Consider the following 20,073-nt stretch of genomic DNA (forward strand, 5'->3'; position numbering starts at 1 on the left):
GCCATCGAGGCTGCGCGGTTAAAAGGCACCCAAACAGGCAAATCTGTCTCTTCCACATGTCCTGGGAAGCTGAGTTAGTTAGTTTATTGTGCCAACCTGGCCAATAAACACATGTGGGGTTAATTGAAGGGCAGAGGGACAAATGGCTTGCGTCTTTCTAGTTCTGGGGTTTCTTGCTTTCTGATGGTCGGGCCAGGGTGCAGCTGCCTTGGCCAGTTCCCTGCTTTAGCAGGCAGGGCTCACTTCCTGCAGGATGTCCCTGAGGAGAAGCTACATGGACCTGCCCCGATGCAGCCTTTGGTGATGGAGCAGCCGTTTGGAGACCCCTGCCAGTGCTGAGATGCTTACACGTTTACTGACTCGGCTTTCCTCCTGCTGTCGGCATCATTGCATCCGTTTTGTGAGATGGAGGAGGACTTTGTGGATTGGTATTGGACGTGTGGGTTAATGTTGGACTTGTGGGCTTGGTCAGTGCGGGTTGGGATATTTTCTTGATGCACACTTAATCTTTATATAAAACTCTCTTATACACGAGTTTCTGTGGATTTGTTCCTTTAAAGTACCCAGACATAGCACAGAAGCCTTCCTGGAAGAGTGGAGGCCAGGGACTCACTGAGCCCCACCTACCTGACCTCAGTTCCCCCCAGAAAAGATACAAGACTATTGGGGGTGGGGGAGACAGCCTAAGGTGGGGATTGGGGGCAGACAGGAATGGAGGAGAGGGCCTGCTGAGTGATCCTGGGTCAATCTGTCCCCTCCCAGGGTCCATGAAGTGAGAGAGCCAGTCTAAGCCAGGTGACTCCCTACAGCAGGGCCCACAGTGAATGATGGGCCTTCTACCCAGAGGGGACAGCATGTCTGTCTGTGACTCTTAGTTGCTTCCGGCTTGCGGATGAGATTGAGGATGTAGCTGTACTCCACTTGGGCTCCCATGCTCCACCAAGGGACCTAGCCAAAGGCTCAACACACACACCTGCCTTGTGTGCAGGGTCAGCCACCAGCAGAACCCCCGTCACAGTTACTGCGATAGCCAGGTAAGTAGCAAATGACCAGGATTCGTGGCGCAGTGGGTAAGTGCTAGCTGCCAACCCAATGGTTGGATGTTCAAACCCATCAGCTCAGTGGGAGGAAAACGAGGCAGTCTGCTTCAGTCAAGGTGACGCTTTGGTGACCTCCCTCTCTCCATAACAGAGGGAGGGGAGGAGAGTGCACTGGGGAGATGGCCATAGAAGCCCAAAGGGATAAACCTGACTTGAATGGTCTAAATCTTGTCAGTTGATCCCCCCTCTGATGCATGCTGGACCTGATCTGGCTTTCAACATTTCCTGTAGTTTTGTGTTTTGTTTGTTCATATTGGGGTTTAAAATCTCAGATGTGTTACGTCATTGGGGGTCACTCTCTTAAATTTGTGTTATATGTTTTTCAGCATATGAAACCCAGGATTGATGAACCTAGAGGGGCAGCAAGTAGTAGAATAAGGGTTTCTGAAGGGGTACATGGGGGGGGGGGGAGCAAGGGGTGGTGGTGAAAGGGACCTGATGTCAAAGAGTCCAGGAAGGAAAACAATGTTTGAAAACAGATTGTGGTACCGACTAGACAATACTGCTTGATAAGATTGAACTAAGGAATAAAATGATATATGTATTAACTCTCTAAATAAATAAATAAATAATTTTAAAAAGATTATGCCTTGGAAAGCTCCTGGGGTGGTTCTGTCCTATAGGTTCTACTCCGTCCTGTACTCTGTCACTAGGAAGTTGAATCAACTTGTTGGTTGTGGAAATCTGTAATAGGAAGAACCTAGGCCAAACACATCTAGATTAAAGTAAGCATTCCTTCTTAGTCTCAGACCAGCTCGGGCTCAGTAGGTCCCAGTCTGATAGAGCTCATCATCAGTCTACAGTTCTTTTCCGTACAATTAGCAGATGAGATGGGTGTCAATCCCACAGATTCACACTATTATTTTATTATTGGCATATAAGTGCATTCCCAAATCCTGTCCTAACAAGAGTCCCTGGTGGGAAGGGCATTCAGGATCAGCCAACAGAGAGGCAAGACTGGGTTGCCAGGACTGGTCTCTCTCATTGCTCTTAGCACCTTCTAACCCAAAGCATGTTAACAGAAAGGGAGGAGGAGTGGACGTGTAGAGTGGAGCGCTGAAATGGAGTCCGAAGGTCTCTCGGCCCTACCTTTGCCTCACCATGGAGAACTTACCCAACCTTTGGGCCTCAGTTCTCACATGCAAAATGGGAATACTAATAATACCTGGCTCCCAGAAGGAGGTGAAAGGAGAAATGATAGCCTCTGAGAAGTGTCTAGGACCTAGTAGATGCTCACCAGTGGCGGCTACTGTAGTTTCTCCAGAATCCCCATCCCAGGATGTTCACTGCCTGCAAGAATTAGCCAGACTCTTAGGAACACCATCCCAGCCAGTGTTCCATGTCCTTGACTTGTAAAAAATCCCTTCCCCTACCATGACTGTCAGGATGCCCAGTGTGCCCAAGACACACACTATTTACAAATTCATGCTACGAAAGAGGTATGATACATGTCCCACAGTGTCCAGTGATGGCCAGAGACCCTGTGACCCATGAAAGTCCTCTTGGTGAATAAGCAATCTTCCTCAATCTCATCCAACGGGGCCTGAGCTTGCCAGGCAATGGAGATGGAGTTCATACAGCAAAGTGGCCTCCAATGAGACCCTCAGGGAGAGATTTGTTAAAAACATCCAGTGACAGGCAGAATGGCATGGCTTGTAAAGAGAAGGCAGACATTGGGGACTGGAAACCCTCTGTGACCAGGTTTGGGAAGCCAAGGCTCTCGTGGCTCTTGTCTCTGAAAGACTGACTGAAGTAAGCACCCAGCAAGCCTAGTGCAGAGAGCTCTCTTCTTGTGGGGTCTTTGGGAGGTGGCACCAGTCTTTCGAGAGGTCCACAGGCTATGCTTCAAGTTTCCCAAACTCCATCTCAGTCCTCAGCTCATTGAGCGCCCTCCATGTTACAGATAAGGAAAACCACAAGTGCGGAGAGGCTCCATCACTTGTCCAAGGTCACCCAACTAGAAAGAGGTGTGCACATTGTGGGGGGAAAAATTGGTCAGAAAGCAATCTATGCACCTGGTGCTATGGGCCCTTTCCACAGGTGGGGATCCCAGAAGGTGCTGTTCACACTTGGAAACCCTTAGGGCCCCAGGGGGAGGGACAGAGACTTTTTGTGGCCCTTTCCGGGCGGTCATTAGTGCTGGCCTCATGAGGCTCAGGCGGAGTGTCGACTGGACTCTGCGTTCTCTGTGCCACTGCCAGAGGCTGGTGTGTGGTTACAGGAGTGGAGATGGGCAGCGAATGGGAGTGGGCTCCTAGGTGTCAGGCCTCGTGGGCTCAAGCTTTGTTTGGCTCTGCTCTTCAGGAGTAGTAGTATGACCTTGGACAAGACCTTGGCTTCTCTGGGCTTTCAGGAGGCAATAAAATTCATGCTCGCTTGAATTGCTTGCTTACCATCTGCCAGGCCTTGCTTCCAGCACTTCTCTGAGTGACTTCCTTTGATGTTCCCATGAGACATAGTGTATCGCCATGGTCCCATCTTACAGAGGAGAGCGCACTAATCATGACACTGCAAACCCACCAAGCCACTGTTGTGTAGCAGAGATGGGTGGGTGTGGCTGTGTCCTGATAACACTTTACACAAGGCTGAGGCAGGGTGGGGTCGGGGCGGGGCGGGGGCAGGGCCTGTGGTTGGTTGACGCCTGGCCTAGTGACCACCTCTTGCTCCTGCTTGCCAAGGCCAATCCAGCCATACTTCTCTGCCCCTCGTTCCTTGACCCTCTTTCTTAGTGCCTGAGCCTGACTGGGAACCCTGGTGGTGTAGTGGTTATGCATTGGGCTGCGATTGACAGGGTCAGAAGTTCAAAACCACCGGCAACTCCTCAAGAGAAAGACTGGGCTTTCTACACCCGTAAACAGTTATAGTCTGGGGGTGCTGAGAGGAGGGCCGCTCCCTATGAGTCAGCATTGACTTGAAGACAGGGAGTTGAGTTTGCTGGGGCCTGATTTGCTGGAGAGGCTAGTGTGACATACACACGAGCAAGCCGAGGGCTCAGGACAAGTGAGTGAGCCCAGGAAGGGTTGGAGACACACTGGGTAAGCTGGTTTCTACTAGCCAGTGAAGTAGCATGGGTCAGCATGGCAGAAAAAGGGATCACCACTCCCAGGAGCATGGAGGAAGCCTTCCTTGAGCAGGTCAAAGATCCCAGGTTATGACTCAGGTCAAGGAAAGTTCTAGAAAGAAGAAAGCATGAACTCGGTGAAGGGCACATCTCCGGTCCATCCAACTAAAACCATCAAGTCTATTCCAACCCATAGCGACGCTATAGGACAGGGTAGAACTGCCCCTGTGGGTTTCTGAGACTGTGACTCCTTACAGGAGTAGAGCGTCTCAGCTTTCTCCCAATGAGAAGCCGGTGGTTTAGAACGGCTGACCTTGCAGTTAGCAGTTAGCAAATGCGTAACCAGGAGCATGTCGATACAAAGCCCTCTCAAAGAACGGAACTAAAGAGAAGGTGTTGAAGGTGTGGCCCTGGATACAGTCCACACTTCACCTCTGGAGAAGCAGGAGGTGGCTAACAAGGGCCTGGGTGCCAGGAGGGTAGGGGTGCAGGCCTGAGCCAGGAGAGGGAAGCCAGCTAGGCCTGCACAGCGAGGACTTCCTCCCCACTGGTTCCCGTACCCCTTCCCCTCCCCCCATAGGAATTCTCACCAGGAACAGGGATGTCATAGCTCAGTTCCTGCTGAGCCCAGGGGCTGGCTCCAGAAAGACCTGTTGCTTAATGGAATCCATTCCATTCCATAGCCACTAATTACACAGCGCTCCCTGCCGAAGCCTGGGGAGGCAGAGACAATCCGTACTCCCAGAGCTGTCACAGTTTACAAGGGAGGAAACCCAGAGCACCGCTCACCCCAAGACCAGGCCCAGGGAAGTGCAGCCAATCCTCCTCCCCCAAGCAGGAGAGGCCTGCTGCTTTCAGAAGAGGGGGTCCATGAAGGGGTGAATGTTTCTATCATAACACAGGGGCCCTCAGATGGAAAGCACCTGGAGAAGGGCGCCATGAGGGGCAGTGACAACACGGAAGTCTCACACACACACACACACACACACACACACACACACACACCGTGAGCTGGACTGGCACAGCAGGTGCAACAATCAGCTCAGACCCGGCACCGCTGAGAAGATGGTGCAGGAGTGGGTGGCTGTTCATTCCACTGCACACCAGGGCCGCTGTGATTTGAAGCTGACTCATGGACATCTCAGACAGCAATGCTGGTCCCCCGAAAGTGTTCATAAGGATGAAGTTCTGCCCCCTCCCACCCCACCTCTCATGTGAAACTCTGGCAGGGCTGAAGCCTGGTTTCCCTCCCAGAATCATTGTGGTAGTTACATCATCTGGTGTCAATTTGAGAGGATTCAGAGTGAAGGGGTGGAGTTTAGCATGTCAATCAAGTTGTAGCTTGGTAACCTCATTTGGAGGTGCTAAGGAGATCCATAGCTGACTGGAGACATTCCTGCTGAGAAGACACGTGGAGCTACACTAGGGCCCTGGAGCTGGAGGAGCCATGTGCAGATGCTGAGATGCTTCCCCTCTCCACTGGATCCACAAGAATTCCCACCCACTGGCCTGTGATCTTCCTGCATTCGGTATCCTTGCATGTGTTTCGTGAGTCTGAAGAGGGCTTTATAGACTGGTATGGGACTTGATCTGGACTGGGCTGGGATGTTTTCTTAATGTACAATTACTCTTGATATAAAGCTCTTTCTTATACATACATGTGTCTCCTAGGATTTTTTTCCCCCTAGTCTACCCGGCCTGACCCAACTTTAAGACGCTGACTCTCTGGGAAGGAAAGTGCAGCTTCTCCGTGAAGGCCAGAAAAAAGGGCCACACAAAGCAAACATCGGAATGCCTCAGCCCCTGACAGGGGACCCTCACCTGGAAACCAGCCTTTTCCTCTTAAATAACGGCCCTTGGCGTTCTCAGGGACCCGAGCGGTTTGAACAGTCCAGCCCCACTCTACTCTCACCCTCTAGCAACTGCTTGGTAAAAAATCCCCAGGCTCACAAAGAGGATACAAAATGTATTTAGTTTAATGGCATGTCCGTATGCAGCTTCGTTCAGTCTTCTGGTCAGTGTATTGCAGGGGGGCGGGCGGGGGGGGAGGGGAGAAATACTGTTGTGAATGGGTAAATGGTTCCAGAGAAGGGCCGAGGGCCCAGGCTGCTCTGCTCGCCCACTGTTCAAACTCACTGTCTGACACCCAAGCCCAGCTGCGGCGCCCAGTGCCCATGGCTTGTCGCTGCTGGGACTCCGGTGTCCAGTCTGTCGTCTGCAGTCGGACAGTGAGTTGTGTATACAAGTATTAACCAAAGACTAAATCGTATTATCCACAAAGTTCAAGTGGATATCGGAAAGCTGACAAGAGGGTACCGAACTCAGGAGGTTGGGGCGGGACAAAAGCGAACTAACCCCAACACGAAACGAAACGAAGAACACACCTTTGTCTTAAAAAGAATCAAACCCACTGGACAGTTTTGGGAAAGTGATTATAAAACAGTGATGACACAGGCAATCCTCCTCGGAGCTGGCCCAGGTTAACCCCTAATTCTAAGTGCACTTTGTAAGGTGTCGTGGGAGCTGCCCCTTTCCCAGGAGAATGACCAAAAAGTCTCAGGCGAGTGATGTTTTGTGTGTGTGTGTTTTATGTTTGTGTGAGTGTTCTGTGTTTCGTTTTATTGCACTGCCAAGAGTGGATTTTTAAGAAAAAACACTACAAAGGTTTCAAAAACCCTATTTATTCTCTATCATCAAAAATAGCAACAGGGGGGCTTATACAACTTTTCGGAGTACCCACCAGTCTATTTTGTTTTTGTTTGTTTTTTTTTCTGTTTTTTCTTAAAAAAAATAGAAGTTAGTTAAAGAAAAATGATCTGGTTTTTCTTTTGTTTGGTTGGTTTTTTGTTTTTCTTAAAAAATAATGTAAGGAAACACTTCATCAGAGAGCCAAGGATTCGTCAGAAATATGTGGAGCGAGAAAGCGTCTTGGGTGGCCTCTCCGGCCTTGGCACGTCTGTTACTAAACTAGAAAGAGACTATACAGTACCAGTGTGTTTCCCCCACCTGCGTGGATCCAAGTGTTAGTGTGAAACCCATTATTGCTAGACCAGAGGGCGGACACCGGATGCCGCTCACAGAGGGTAAAACTGAGAGGCGGCTTCTGAGGACTGAATCTCCACCTGGGCCATTTTGAACTGGGTGCAGCGTAGCCACTTGCGGAGGGCAGCCAGGCTGGCGCTGCTCTGTCCAGAGCCCGGCAGTGTCCTTAGGCTGTGCTGGTGCACGTTGTTCTGAATAGCCTGCAGGCGGAGCTGGAGCCCTGCGGAGAGGTGCTGTGAGGAAGAAGAGGCAGGGGTCAGGGGCTGTCTTCCCTCCCCCTGTCCCCACCCCCCTCCACCCCAGAAGCACCCACCCATGCTGCATCTGCTGGACCCAAAGGAGCCACACCCTCACCCCTGGCAGGGGAGGGGGGTGGGGTGACACACCAGCCCTGCCCCTTGGAGGATCACCTGTTCCGTGCCATTGAGTCAATGCTGACTCCTGGCCACCCTGTGGGGCTCAGAGGTGCTGCTGGGTGGGGAGCTTTTGGAAACAGATGGCCAGGTATCTGCCAAGGTGCCTCTGGGTGGGCTCCAGGCACCTCCCTGGGGACCAGCCACCTGATTTCAATCCTTCCAACTCTGGGGAGCATCTCCACCCGGCCTGCAGGTTGGAGTCCTCACACTCCACCCATGGGAGCACTCTCACCCCCTCTGACCTCTATGGCACCCTCTGAAGGAGGCTCAGCTGCCAGTTGGCCCCAGGGGGTGGGGTCAGGGGTGGGGGCTAGGGTGGGAAGCCTTACCTTGATGTTTGATTGAATCATTGGCAGCCACATGGGGATCAGCTGTGGGGAGAAACACAGAGACCCGGTTAATATTGCCGTCGGTGTCTCGCAGAAGCTGTGAGGAGACGCAGGGCAGCCCGAGTGCCTGGCACATCCTACCAGGAGCTCCTCCGGCAGAAATGCCTGCTGGGGGGCAAACCCTGCTCAGCTTGTGGCCTTTGGAGGTTCATCAGCGCCCCGTGAGGGCCTGAAACGCTCACTGTTGAGTGGGTGACAGGCTACTGGCGGTTCCCGAGCATGGGACATGACATGTGCGCTCAGCTAAGCAAACCCCGCTTTCTCCACGGGAGCGCTGGCTGGACCACCGGGGCCCTGAACGGAATGGAGACTCCATTTTCGGTGGTCATTCAGAAGCCATGATGGTCAGAGCGCCTCGGCCACAGGGAAGCACCAGTCCTGGTTGTGTTCGGCAGAAGCACAGCAAGGGCTGTCAGGTGGGTGAGGGGGTGGGGGTGGCACACCGACGGGCAGCAGGATCTGCTCCGGGGTGATTAAGGTGCTCAAATGCAAGGCATCTGGGTGGGGGTGTGGGGGGCTCCAATCAGGCCTCAGCCCCCTCTGAGACATGGGCCTTCCTGGGAAGCCACAGGTGGGTGCCTGTCAGCATGCCTCCAGCTGCCAGTCCACCTCTCTCGGTTCAGCATTCAAGGCTCTTGTACACCCCGCAGGCCAGGGCAGGGTGCAGGGCTCCCTACCGTGTGCTCTGCAGAGCTCCGACTTGACAGGGTTTGGGTGGGGTTGGGTATGTAAGCTTGAGAATGCTGGTTTCCCAATTCCATTTTGTCCCTTCCCAGACCACAAATATGTGGACGTGACCTCACACCATCCCCCTCGCGTGCCTGCCGACCCTCTGCACCATGAGCGGAGTCCTCCACTTTCCTCAAGACAATCCTACCCACGGGCATAACACGCAAAGACTGATGTCCTACCACGTGGAAGTGAGTCATCTGTGAGCAGTGACATGCACAGTCCTCTGCATGGGGCCGGGGGTGTCACTGAGATGGAGGCCACATGACCAGGCAGGAAAGGTAAATCCCTAAGCACACATATAAGAAGGTCGTGGAGGACCACAGAAATGACAGGATGTAAGTCCTCCCCCCAAAAAAAGATTTTCAGTTCTATTTTTAATTTTGAATACCATGTCCAAGGGAGAAGGGGAAGGGAGTGGAGAGACAGACACCAGCCATGTTAGTCTGGTTGAGCCAGATACTTGAGTGGTGGGTTTCATCTCCGAGATGGATGGGCCGAGTCTGGGCAGGAAGCGGCCCGGTAGACGGGCATGCCAAAGCTCCGTGGGAGGCCTTGGAGAGGGCCAAGGGAGCTGAAGGGGTTCACATGATGATGGCATTCTCTGGGGGGTCACGGGAAGAAAGTTCAGCCCTCTCCAGGCCACCCCAGAGGCTTGCCTGAGCCCCACCAGGAGACTGGGCTTGTGTTCCCAACTTAGCACAAGTTCTAAGGAGGGCAACGCTGTCCGTCATGAGCACAACTGTGCTCCCAGCAGACCACCGTGACTGCAGACTGGGCACCAGTGAAGGAGGGCGCTGCGGAGCATGTGACTGGCCTAGTGGGCAGGCTGCCTCAGGGGCCCGTGAGAGACCCGGGATGGAAAGGAACCTCTCCATCAGAGGCAACCGCTGCAGACGTGAGCAAGAGACAGCTCTGCAGGGGGGTCAGGGAAGAAGAAGTGGCGGAGAGGTCTGACCTGGGCCAGGCTAAGGGTGCCGTAGCAGAGGCCTTATGGGATGGGGTGGTTCCCTGGCTGGTCACAGTCTAGGCTGTTGACCTCACGGAATCCGTCAGCACATCATTGGTGCACCCGGCTGGTCACAGTCTAGGCTGTTGACCTCACGGGATCCGTCAGCACATCGTTGGTGCACCCGGCTGGTCACAGTCTAGGCTGTTGACCTCACGGGATCCGTCAGCACATCGTTGGTGCACCCGGGGACACAATACATTGTGTTTCTGTTCCTGTGCTTGTTTGCAAGGTGGGTCTGCTTTGAACATTCTGTTGGTGGCCCTGGCTTGTGGACTTGACCTCCCTGAGGGGTACACCTAAGCATTCCTAAACACAGCTCCCGAAGCAGCCAGCAAACGTGCTCCCTGGAACACAGACACTGTGTTTAGCTAGCTGGACCAAAACTCAAATCACCAGGAAATGACACTAGCCGAGAGGCAGGATGACAGTGGCTTGTGCCAGGGAAGGCCATGCTCTCTGGCCCGCAGGAGGACTGACTCATCTAGCCACTCTGCCTGGGAGCAAAGCCAAACTACGCCACTCTCCCCTGCTGCTAATGTCATGTCCCGCAAACAGCAAACCCGGGCGCCTCGGGCCTGCAGAGACCCACATTGACTGTTGATCTAGTGAACTTGGAAGCAGACGTACGTGCATCTTGACATGTGGGACTCTCCCGAACTAACCTCATACGAAGATTCCTGACAGGCCGAGGAAGGGAGGGGCTGGGAGCACTGAGCACTTGGGGCCTGTGCAGGGATACCATTTCCCAATGCGGTCTCTCGGCTTAGGGCCGATTTGAGGCAAGCAAAGGGAGCAACGATGTTGGTCTTCAAAGAGTTTGTGTGACTTCCCCATTGATGTACTGCCTGGCTATGTGATTCCAAAATACACCTGCCAGGGACTTTCTGGTTTGTGCTGCACAAATGACCTGACTGAAGACTTGAGGTTAATGTTCATTGTTATTGGATCCCGTTATGTAACCCAGCTGTCATCCTATTTTAGGACTGCTAGTTTGACTTATCGAATAACATTCATGCCAGGTCACTGTTGCTAGTGGCTCTACAAAGCTGTCATTAAGAATTAGATGTAATTTTGTTTGGGGCTTTGTGATAGATAATGAAGTTGGCTGGCATTCTTTCCTCTCCAGAAAAAAAAGATCCATAAAACTGCAGGATCTTAAAAAAATAAAATGAAATAGTTGTTTGTGTTTTACTAAAGTATGAGTGCCAGACTGTCCGTTGTCTTGTTTGTGATAGTTCAGGTTAAATGCCCTTCTGAGTAAACGGGATTCGTGCTTGCTTCAACCCTCAGATTAAAATTGGTTGTCAAACCTCCATTAGCTGTAATAACCACACATCTGGATAAATTGCATGAAACGATGGTTTTCAGACCAGGTGCAACAGGCAATGGAGGATAGAGACCAGTGAGGGAGAAGAAACGAAAGGTGGGCCCCACCATCCATGCCAGGAAAGTGTTTCCAGGTGGAGCCTGACAGTCTTTGTGAATTGAGGAGTGGGGGCTCAGCAGCCCAGGAGTCTAGAGCGTGCAAGGCAGGAAGCTGCAGAGGTGAGAGCTACATACAGAGAAAGGCCTCTGAAGGTCAGTCAAGGGCTTCTTGTGGGTCTTTGGCTGAGCACTGGCCAGGGCACATTTTTGAGAAGACCAAGAGCAAAGGAAAACCAACCAGAAAGATAGTAGGCACAATCCCTGGTGATCACGCAGGGCCAGGATGAGTTTCTGGTTCGACTGTGGGACTCTGTAATTCAGAGCGCATGCGGGTGAGCACCTGAAAGGATGCTGGCTCTGGAGTGAAGAAATCGCCCAGGACATCAAATGGTGCTACTAACCAAGTTTAATAGTCAAGGCTGAGAAGGATAACATGGTTTTTCAGTAACCGAACTATGTGACAGAATAATGTTTTAGAATCTTTACAGGAATACAAAAAACACCCAGCAGGCCAAAGAGTCACTTGCATAGTGTCAGGAATTCAATAATGAGGAAAAACATCCAATCAATAGAAGCAGACCCAAATGGACGCAGATGACAGAATTAGCAGAAAAGGCTATTACAAACACTTATATAATGACAGCCATTATGTAGTGATATTATATCATGATATATAATGGTGCTTCAAAAAGCTTGCAGGAAAACGACATTGTTCTTTACCTCCACTTCCCATGAGCTTTTGAAGCATCCACATATAGTTATTATTACTATATCATAGTTATAGTCTGCATAGCACTATAACCACATGAGAATTATCATAACTATAATTAAAGTCAAGAAGCTTGAGGAAATCTTGAGCGCAAGTTGGAGGCAAAGAAGATATTACTTGAAGCAAATATGAATGGTTCTCCAAATGTTATGAAAACTATAGACCCAGAGATGCAGCTTCAGCTAACCAAGAGCATGAAGCATGAAGAAAACTCCACCGAGCATCATCATCTGCACACCAGTGCTGAAGAACAACGATAAAGAAGCGAGCAAGAAGGCATTATGGAGACGAAACCTCTAGGCATGACACAGGTCTTGCTGGAAAGGAGGCGCACGAGCACACGGTGAGTCAGGAGCATCCTGAAATTACCAGCCTTTAATTCAGTACCCAGTGGAAAAATGCCTTTCAGAAAAACATGGCTGGCCCCACGATGAGACATGATGCCCCTCAGTGACCCATGGCGCTACAGGGGACAGCACCGGAGACACAGTGTGGGAATTGCACCTGACCTGATCCCACCACACCGAGGCAAAGCACTGGGGGAGTGCAGCGGAACAGCAAGGGAATGGAGTGGCAAGGTCCCCAGGGAATGCTGAAAGTGGACTTTGGGGCCAGGGCGGGGTGCCCCAACAGACTGGACTGGAAAATTCTCCTAAGGGCCAACAAACGATCCTTGAATTAACTTAAAAAAAATACCTTTCAAAATTGAACATGAAATGACAACTCGGTCAGATTCAGACAGACATACTGAGTGAATTCACTACCACTGAACTGATAGAAGAATTTTTACAAGTCCTTTGAGAAATTACAGATGACCCCTCATGTAGATGTAGATGTAGATCTACACAAAGGAGTGAAGGGCACTGGAGAGCTGCGAGTCCAAACATGGTGATAATGGCCAATCTGAGCAAAACCAGAGAGCTCGCTGCCAGTGAGTGGGTGGCAGCCCACAGCAAGCCTGTAGGACAGGAGAGCACTGCCCCTGCGATTCCAGGGGCGACAACGCTTTACTGGAGGAGAAAGTCTCATCTTTCTCCCAAATGGCAATCCAAAGGACATGTAATTTTTTAAAACTCTCTTTAAAAATAATTTCCTGCTTAAAGCAAAAATATGAACAATGTTTTGTAGAGTTTGTGATTTATTTGGAAGTAAATAACAATATTGCAAAGCCAGGGGGGGAAAGAAGTTGGCTACTAGAGGGTGCTTAGGCTCCGTAAGGAGCGGTTATTAAAAATAATAATTAAAAAGTGGCATATTATTTATTAAAGATAGATGGAAATATATAGTATATATATAAATATATAGTATAACATAGAAAGTAATGACTGAAACAATAAAATACTAAGATGTACATGCTAATAAGCCATATTTTTAAAAAGCACCCATTTCTAAACAACATAATAGTCAACATAATAGGATAAATCAAAGGGAAAGGTTAAAAGTCTTTTGAACTGAATGAAAATCATACTATATCAGAAGTTGGAGATATGTCTTATTGCTTCAAAGTAAGGCTTTGAAGGAAATACATAGCCCTAAACACCAAGACTAGAGAAGGAAGATTTCACACCAATGACCCAAGTTTCCATCTTAAAAATCTAGAAAAAAAGGAGGAAATTATATGTCAAACAGAATCATAAAAAATATTTAATTGACCCAAAATAATACAGAAAAGGAGAGAATAAGGAACAAAGACTACATGGGAAACAAGGAAAACAAGTAACATGTTGACAGATTTAAATAAAATAACACGTAAACCACATTAAGTAACAACGGTCTAAAATCCCCAAGAACACGGAAGGGGTCACCAGGTTGGATTCAGAAACAAAATATAACAACAGCAGAGCAATATATCAACTGGGGGTTGCCTAAAATATATATACGTTTTAAATATCAAGACACCAAGAAGTTAAAGATAAAAAGAGGGGTTGGGGAGAGGGGCACACTATCCTAACACTCATTTAAAGAAAACTTCCTACTCCCTAGAGCCGTGGATCTCAACCTTCCTCATGCCGTGACTCTTTCATACAGCTCCTCGTGTGGTGGGGACCCAACCTTCAAATGATTTTCATTGCTACTTCATCACTGTCATTTTGCTACTGTTAAGAATGGTAACCCTTTGAAAGGGTCATTGGACCCCAAAAGGGGTCACACGACCCACAGGTTGAGAACTGCTGCTCTGGAATGCTAGAATAAAAAGTCAGATACCAAAGGGCTGACAAGGAGATGGAGAAAATGCAATATCCCTACCTTGTTTGTAGAAATGCACAAGGGTACAGTCACCTGGTAAAACAGTCTGGCAATTCTTCAAAGCAACTAAGCCTAGAGTTACCATATGACCCAGAAATTACATTCCTAGGTTTCTATGCAAGAGAAATGAAAACATATGTATACATCGAGATCTGTTCATAAAAGCCTTACTCATAATAACTGAGGTGGGGGAAAACCCAAATAGCCATCAATAGATAAATGGATACTCCAAATGCAATACACTGATACAATGGAATATTTTTCATCTGTGAAAAAAAATAAGTGCTGTACATGCTACATCGTGGTCGAGCCTTGAAAAGAGGCGAAGTGAAAGATTTCAATGACCTACGGATTTGTTATTGCAAAGAATGGGAATTCCAGGAAGGCTCATGAACAACCTTCCATATGCAGATGACGCAACCTTGCTTGCTGAAAGTGAAGAGGACTGAAGCATTTACAGGATGAAGATCATAGACTACAGACGTCAGTATGGATTATAGCTCAATATAAAGAAATCCCAAATCCTCACAACTGTACCGATAGACAACAACAAAATAAACAGGGGAAAAAAACTGAAGTTGTAGAGGATTGAATTTTTCTTGGATCCACGATCAATGGCCGTGGAAGCAGCAATCGAGACATCACATGGTGTATTTCACTGGGCACATCTGTTCCCCGAGACCTCTCTTTAAAACGCTAAAGAGCCAAGATGTCACGTTCTGACCCAGAATGTGCCTGACACAGTGCATGATCTTTTCAGTGGTCTCACATGCATGTGAAAGTTGAGCAATCGATAAGGCAGCCCACAGACGAGCTGGTGCATTTGAACTCTGGTGATGGTCAGGTATGTAGACTTTAGCATGGGCTGCCAGAAGAGCAAATCTGTCTTGGCACAAGGACAGAAAGAATGCTCCTTAGAAGGAAAGGTACAGTGGAGACTTCTTCTTAAGTACGCTGGGCATGCTCATGGGAGAGAGCAATCCCTGGGAAAGCATGCTTGGTAAAGTAGAGGGTCAGCAGCAACAAAAAGGGAAAGGCTCCCGAGGAGATGAATTGATTGACACTGCGCTTTCGAGAATGGGCTCAAACACGAGGATTGTGAGGCTGGGGCAGGACCCAGCAGTGTTTTCTCTGCTGTACATAGGGGTGCTCACTTACCAAGAGAAAGGAGTCAATCACAAAAGGCTACGCGCTACATGAGTGCTATCATATGAAAGTCCAGGACAGGGAAATCATAGACATTAGTGATGGGTAAGGATCCCTGGTGGTGTCGGCAGTTACGTACTGGGGTGCTAACTGCCAGCATAGCAGTTAGAAACCACCAGCCTCTCCAAGGGAGAAAGGCGGGGCTTTCTACTCCCATAAAGATGTACGGTCTCAGAAACCCCCAGGGACCGTGCTACTCTGTCCTCTGAGGTTCACTCTCAGTTACTGAGTTCGGTTGGACTGAGTTGTGGTGGCAGATAGTGACCAAGACTGGAGAATCACCAACATTGGAAAAGGTACAAGGAGAGACAAGAAATAGACTCTGTGAGATGGAGAGGGAGGAGGTAAAAAGATAGAGAAACCAAGTGCTCATTTACTTATTGTTTTTTTAATTAATCTCACTGATAAGCAGAACCAACGGGGCAGTGTTTCATCATGTTGTAAGTCTACTCCCTCTTAGTTGGAAGCTACTCAATGATAACGAAAAGCAAGTATGTTTCTAACATCTCTGAGGAGATGACTCTTAGATTATTCGCAGACATTGTGTAATGATCTAGAACAGTAATGGTTGAAACAAAATTTAATTTCACCAGCGACCATGTCAATGACACAGCTTCTTACAACCTGCACTATGCAGATGACACAGCCTTGCTCGCTGACAGCAAAGAAGACTTGAAGCCATTGCTGGTGAAGATAAGAAAATGACAAGTGTTGAGTTTGGATTATAACTCACTGCGAAGAACACAGCTCACAACTGGACCCATAGACAGGGTCATGATGAATGGAGAAAGAATAGAAACTGTCCAGGACGTCGTTTTCCTTGCATTCACAAGCCAACACCCATGAAAGCAACAGTTAAGAAATCAAATGGTACACTACTGCCTTGGGCAAGTCTGCTGCAAAAGACCACTTCAAAATGTTAAACTTGTCCAGTTCTGCTTGGCGTGATTGAAATGTGGAATGATACGATATATGTATTAACTCCCAATGCGTAATAACAAAATTAAATAATATAAAAATAAGAAGTAAGAAAGAAATGACCACCAGCACTATTTAAAAGCAGGAGAAGGAGAAGGAGAAGGAGAAGGAGAGGGAGGAGGAGGAGGAGGAGGAGGAGGAGGAGGAGGAGGAGGAGGAGGAGGAGGAGGAGGAGGAGGAGGAGGAGGAGGAGGAGGAGAAGGAGAAGAAGAAGAAGAAGAAGAAGAAGAAGAAGAAGAAGAAGAAGAAGAAGAAGAAGAAGAAGAAGAAGAAGAAGAAGAAGAAGAAGAAGAAGAAGAAGAAGAAAGAAAGAAAGAAAGAAAGAAAGAAAGAAAGAAAGAAAGAAAGAAAGAAAGAAATGTTAAAAAGCAAGAAATGTCACTTGGAAGACTGTTATACCTGACCCAAGCCATGATATTTCCAATCAACTCATAAGCCTGAGAACCCCAGACAAGGAATAAGGAAGCGAGCAGAACAGATGCTTTGGAATGATGGTGTTGGTGAAGAGTACACTATGCACTTCCAGAACCAATCTGTCTCGAAAGAAATACAGCCAGGAGGCTCCTTCGCTGTTAGGATGGTGAGACTCTGACTCACCTACTGTGGACACATAATCAGGAGGGACCAGTTTCTGGCAAAGAACGTGTCATGTTTGGTAAAGCAGAGGGGGAGCCAAAATGGGAAATCCCTTCAAGGAGATGGAATGGCTCCATGGCTACCGCCATGGGCTGAAACACAGCAGTGGCGGTGAGGATGGGCAGACTCGACCCGGTGGCACCTTGCAATAGCCACCCCCTGCCAAGCCAATCATCTTCTTCTTCGGTTTTCTGGAGCTCTTTGGCAAGAGGGTGCACCAGATCACTTTCAATCCACTTTTCCTCGGCGATGATCTCATTACTTCTTGTGCAACATTTCCTCCCAGTTGGACATCTTTGACCCAAGTAAAGTTCACAGTGGGGGGAGCAAGGGTATAAAGCACCCAACAACTATTGGCCAAGTGTCGTTGTAGGAGCCTGAATTCTCCAGCCCCCCAAGTCAATTTAAAGCAGTCTGGTTTTTCCCCCTCAGCAAGTACGTGCCCCATTCGTTCCTAAGCAGTATGGCCTAGAAAAGCTGTAACATCTTCCTACCTTGACGAAAATGGTTGAATTGCATTCTTGCAATGCCTCCATTAAACTAATCACGTGGAGACACACCATCTCGACCATCTGAAACAACAAAGATGAAGATTCGTGTCACTCCCGGAAAACTGGAACCTTGGCCACTGAGCACCCAGGGCCTGTGTCCCGCCCAGCGCCAGTGAGGTCTTCCTGCGCCATGGCCAGAGGGGGACCACACATGGAGTGGGGTTTGCCTGTCTTAGAAGCTTTAACCCAGAAACAGAATTAGAAAGTTCCCGAGGCTCTGTAATCGGCATGCTTTGTTTGTCTGTCTCACTGGGAGTGGCTGGCGGCCCTGGGTATGGATCTCACTAATCTGCACTGCACACTGACTCACACCAGGGACTAAATGGCACCTGCAGCCTGGTTTCCGACTCCAGCTCCCTTAGAGCTCAAATCCTGTTTGCCTCCCGATCCTTGGGAGTGGCTGTGGAGTTTGTGGCAGACCTGCCTTCGTTGTTCTGCTCATTGTGGAGCAAGGCGGCCCTGCTTATGGCAGCTAACAGGTGCAACAGAAATGGCGTTGCTCTAAGAACATCCTATGGCTGGAATTAAGTCACCCCAACGGAAGCCCTGGTGACAGAGTGGGTTATGGTTTGGCCTGCTAACCACAAGGTCAGTGGTTTGAAACTGCCAGCTGCTCTGAGGGAAAAAAGACAAGGCTTTCCACTCCTGTAAAGAGTTACAGTCCTTGAAGCCCCTAAGGGCATGTCTACTCCGTCCCTCTGGGTTTCCTATGAATCAGAATGGACTCTGAGAGCAGTGGGTTTTCTGAGAGTTGAGGTTTTACCTGTCTGCTTCATATGGTTTAACAAGCTTCGCAGAATAAACCAAAATCAAGTTGTTGCTTTACCTGTACAAAATTCATTTGTGACACACTCGTGTGTGGCATCATGTTTTTACAAAGTTCGTGGACAACCAGCTCCTTTCTAACAGGCGACTGATCAGGAGAGATTTCGAGATGAGGCAGTATCGGTACCAACGAGTCAATGGTAATATAAGGAACTTCCTCTGTCTCGAGTCTAACTTTAGTATCTGAAGTTTCATCTTTAGATGGAAGTTCTTTAGTCCTGGAATCTAGGAGCCTGAAAATACAATGACCTCCACTGCAGAATGGCTTCCAACAAATCTTCACTTGCATTTCCCTCATGGCGAATTCTTTACATTCAGAGCTGCTTCACAACATCAGCACCAGGAAACATCAATAAACAACCAGCTTCGCTAAAGGGCTAGAGTCATAAGAAAAAACTTCTTAGACACATGGTCATTCGGTTCTTCCGGGTGGTCTGTTTCTCAAGGAGACCTGGAGGAGTCCCTCTCCGAAGGCCCTCATAAAACACCCAACTCACTGCCATTGAGTCGATTCCGACTCACAGGGACCCGACAGGACAGGGCAGCACTGCCCGGGAGTTCCTGAGACTGTCACTCTTTATGGGAGTAGAAAGCCTCATTTTTCTTCGAGAACTGCTCAGAAATGCCAAAAATCGTGTGAATCTCACTCCTACGCTTCTGACTTGAGCAAACCAAAGCAACACCTTCAAGACAGACATTTCGTTTCCCTTAGACCGGGGAAGCAAGATGATTTTTCCTGAATGTCCTGTCTACGTTGCTTCTCACTGAACGCCTATGACATGAGAACACACCATCAGTCTTGTAGCAATTCATCAATCCTATCTATAACATCCCAACAAAGGCCTTTACCAAGCAGACACGTCTTTGGCGATCCCACCCCCAGCCCCGCCGCTGCCCAGGAGAGGAGAGTCCTGCACTCACCACTTTGTTGTGGGCCATGAGTTGAAGGATGCTGGGAGTGACCCTGCTCCAGAACTCCAGCGCGGTCAGGATGGCCGTGAAGCTGAATTCGTTCTGATTCTGCACATTGGTAGCGACGGCGCTCTGCTCACAGTAGACCGTCCAGAGCTGAGCAAAGATGAAGGCGTGGAAGAGGGAGCACATGTGCAGTACCGAGGTCTGGGGGGGAAGAAGATGGGCAGCTGTGAAGCCCTCATGGGGGTGCGGGGGGGGGGGTGCAGCGCTTCATGGGGCGGCTGGGAGCCTCCCCTTCAAGTGGCCCAAGGCCGAGTTACCAACTCATGATTCATCACCTAAAAGCAATCTGCTCTCGGCTCCGGCAGTAGGTGTTGCTCTGAGAACAAAGCCTCTCTTCGAAGAGAAGGCACCTTCCATTGCAGAATAAATCTACCCACCCCCGGCCCTTTTAATGAAACTGACGTTCCCACTCCCAAACCGGATTCAGCAGACTAACCGTGGCACCGTTTTAGGGCGGTTCCTCATCTGGAGAATGGGGTGCCCTCCTCATAGAGCTGTGGCTCGGAGTCACCAGAGTGATGCAGGCGACAGGCTGGCCCAGCACTTCCTCACCAGCATCCTTTCCGATCAGCAGGGGCAACAGCACATCCTCTAGAATGAACTGAGTCGGCCCCAACCACGTGCCATACGTTCGCGGATCCCCTTTCGAGTCTCAAGGCATCCCATCTAGTTTAGTCATGAAAACAAAACTCGGCGAGGTCAAGTGACT

General features: G+C 49.3%; 1 protein-coding gene across 3 annotated transcripts in view; it reads right to left on the reverse strand.

Moving 5' to 3' along the window:
* Window positions 1–7,008: 7,008 nt before the first annotated feature.
* UNC79 (unc-79 subunit of NALCN channel complex) overlaps window positions 7,009–20,073 on the reverse strand; it is a 234,320-nt gene continuing 221,255 nt past the window's right edge. For all 3 annotated transcript variants that reach the window (XM_075531033.1, XM_075531032.1, XM_075531034.1), the window contains 4 exons: window positions 19,308–19,505; window positions 17,505–17,582; window positions 7,949–7,990; window positions 7,009–7,436 (listed from right to left, as the gene is read on the reverse strand). In XM_075531033.1, coding sequence (XP_075387148.1) covers window positions 7,236–7,436; window positions 7,949–7,990; window positions 17,505–17,582; window positions 19,308–19,505 — 519 coding nt within the window. In that variant the 3' untranslated portion in view covers window positions 7,009–7,235. The remainder of the gene's footprint in view (window positions 7,437–7,948; window positions 7,991–17,504; window positions 17,583–19,307; window positions 19,506–20,073) is intronic.

Source organism: Tenrec ecaudatus, chromosome 14, assembly GCF_050624435.1.
Source record: "Tenrec ecaudatus isolate mTenEca1 chromosome 14, mTenEca1.hap1, whole genome shotgun sequence".
Taxonomy (NCBI): domain Eukaryota; kingdom Metazoa; phylum Chordata; class Mammalia; order Afrosoricida; family Tenrecidae; genus Tenrec; species Tenrec ecaudatus.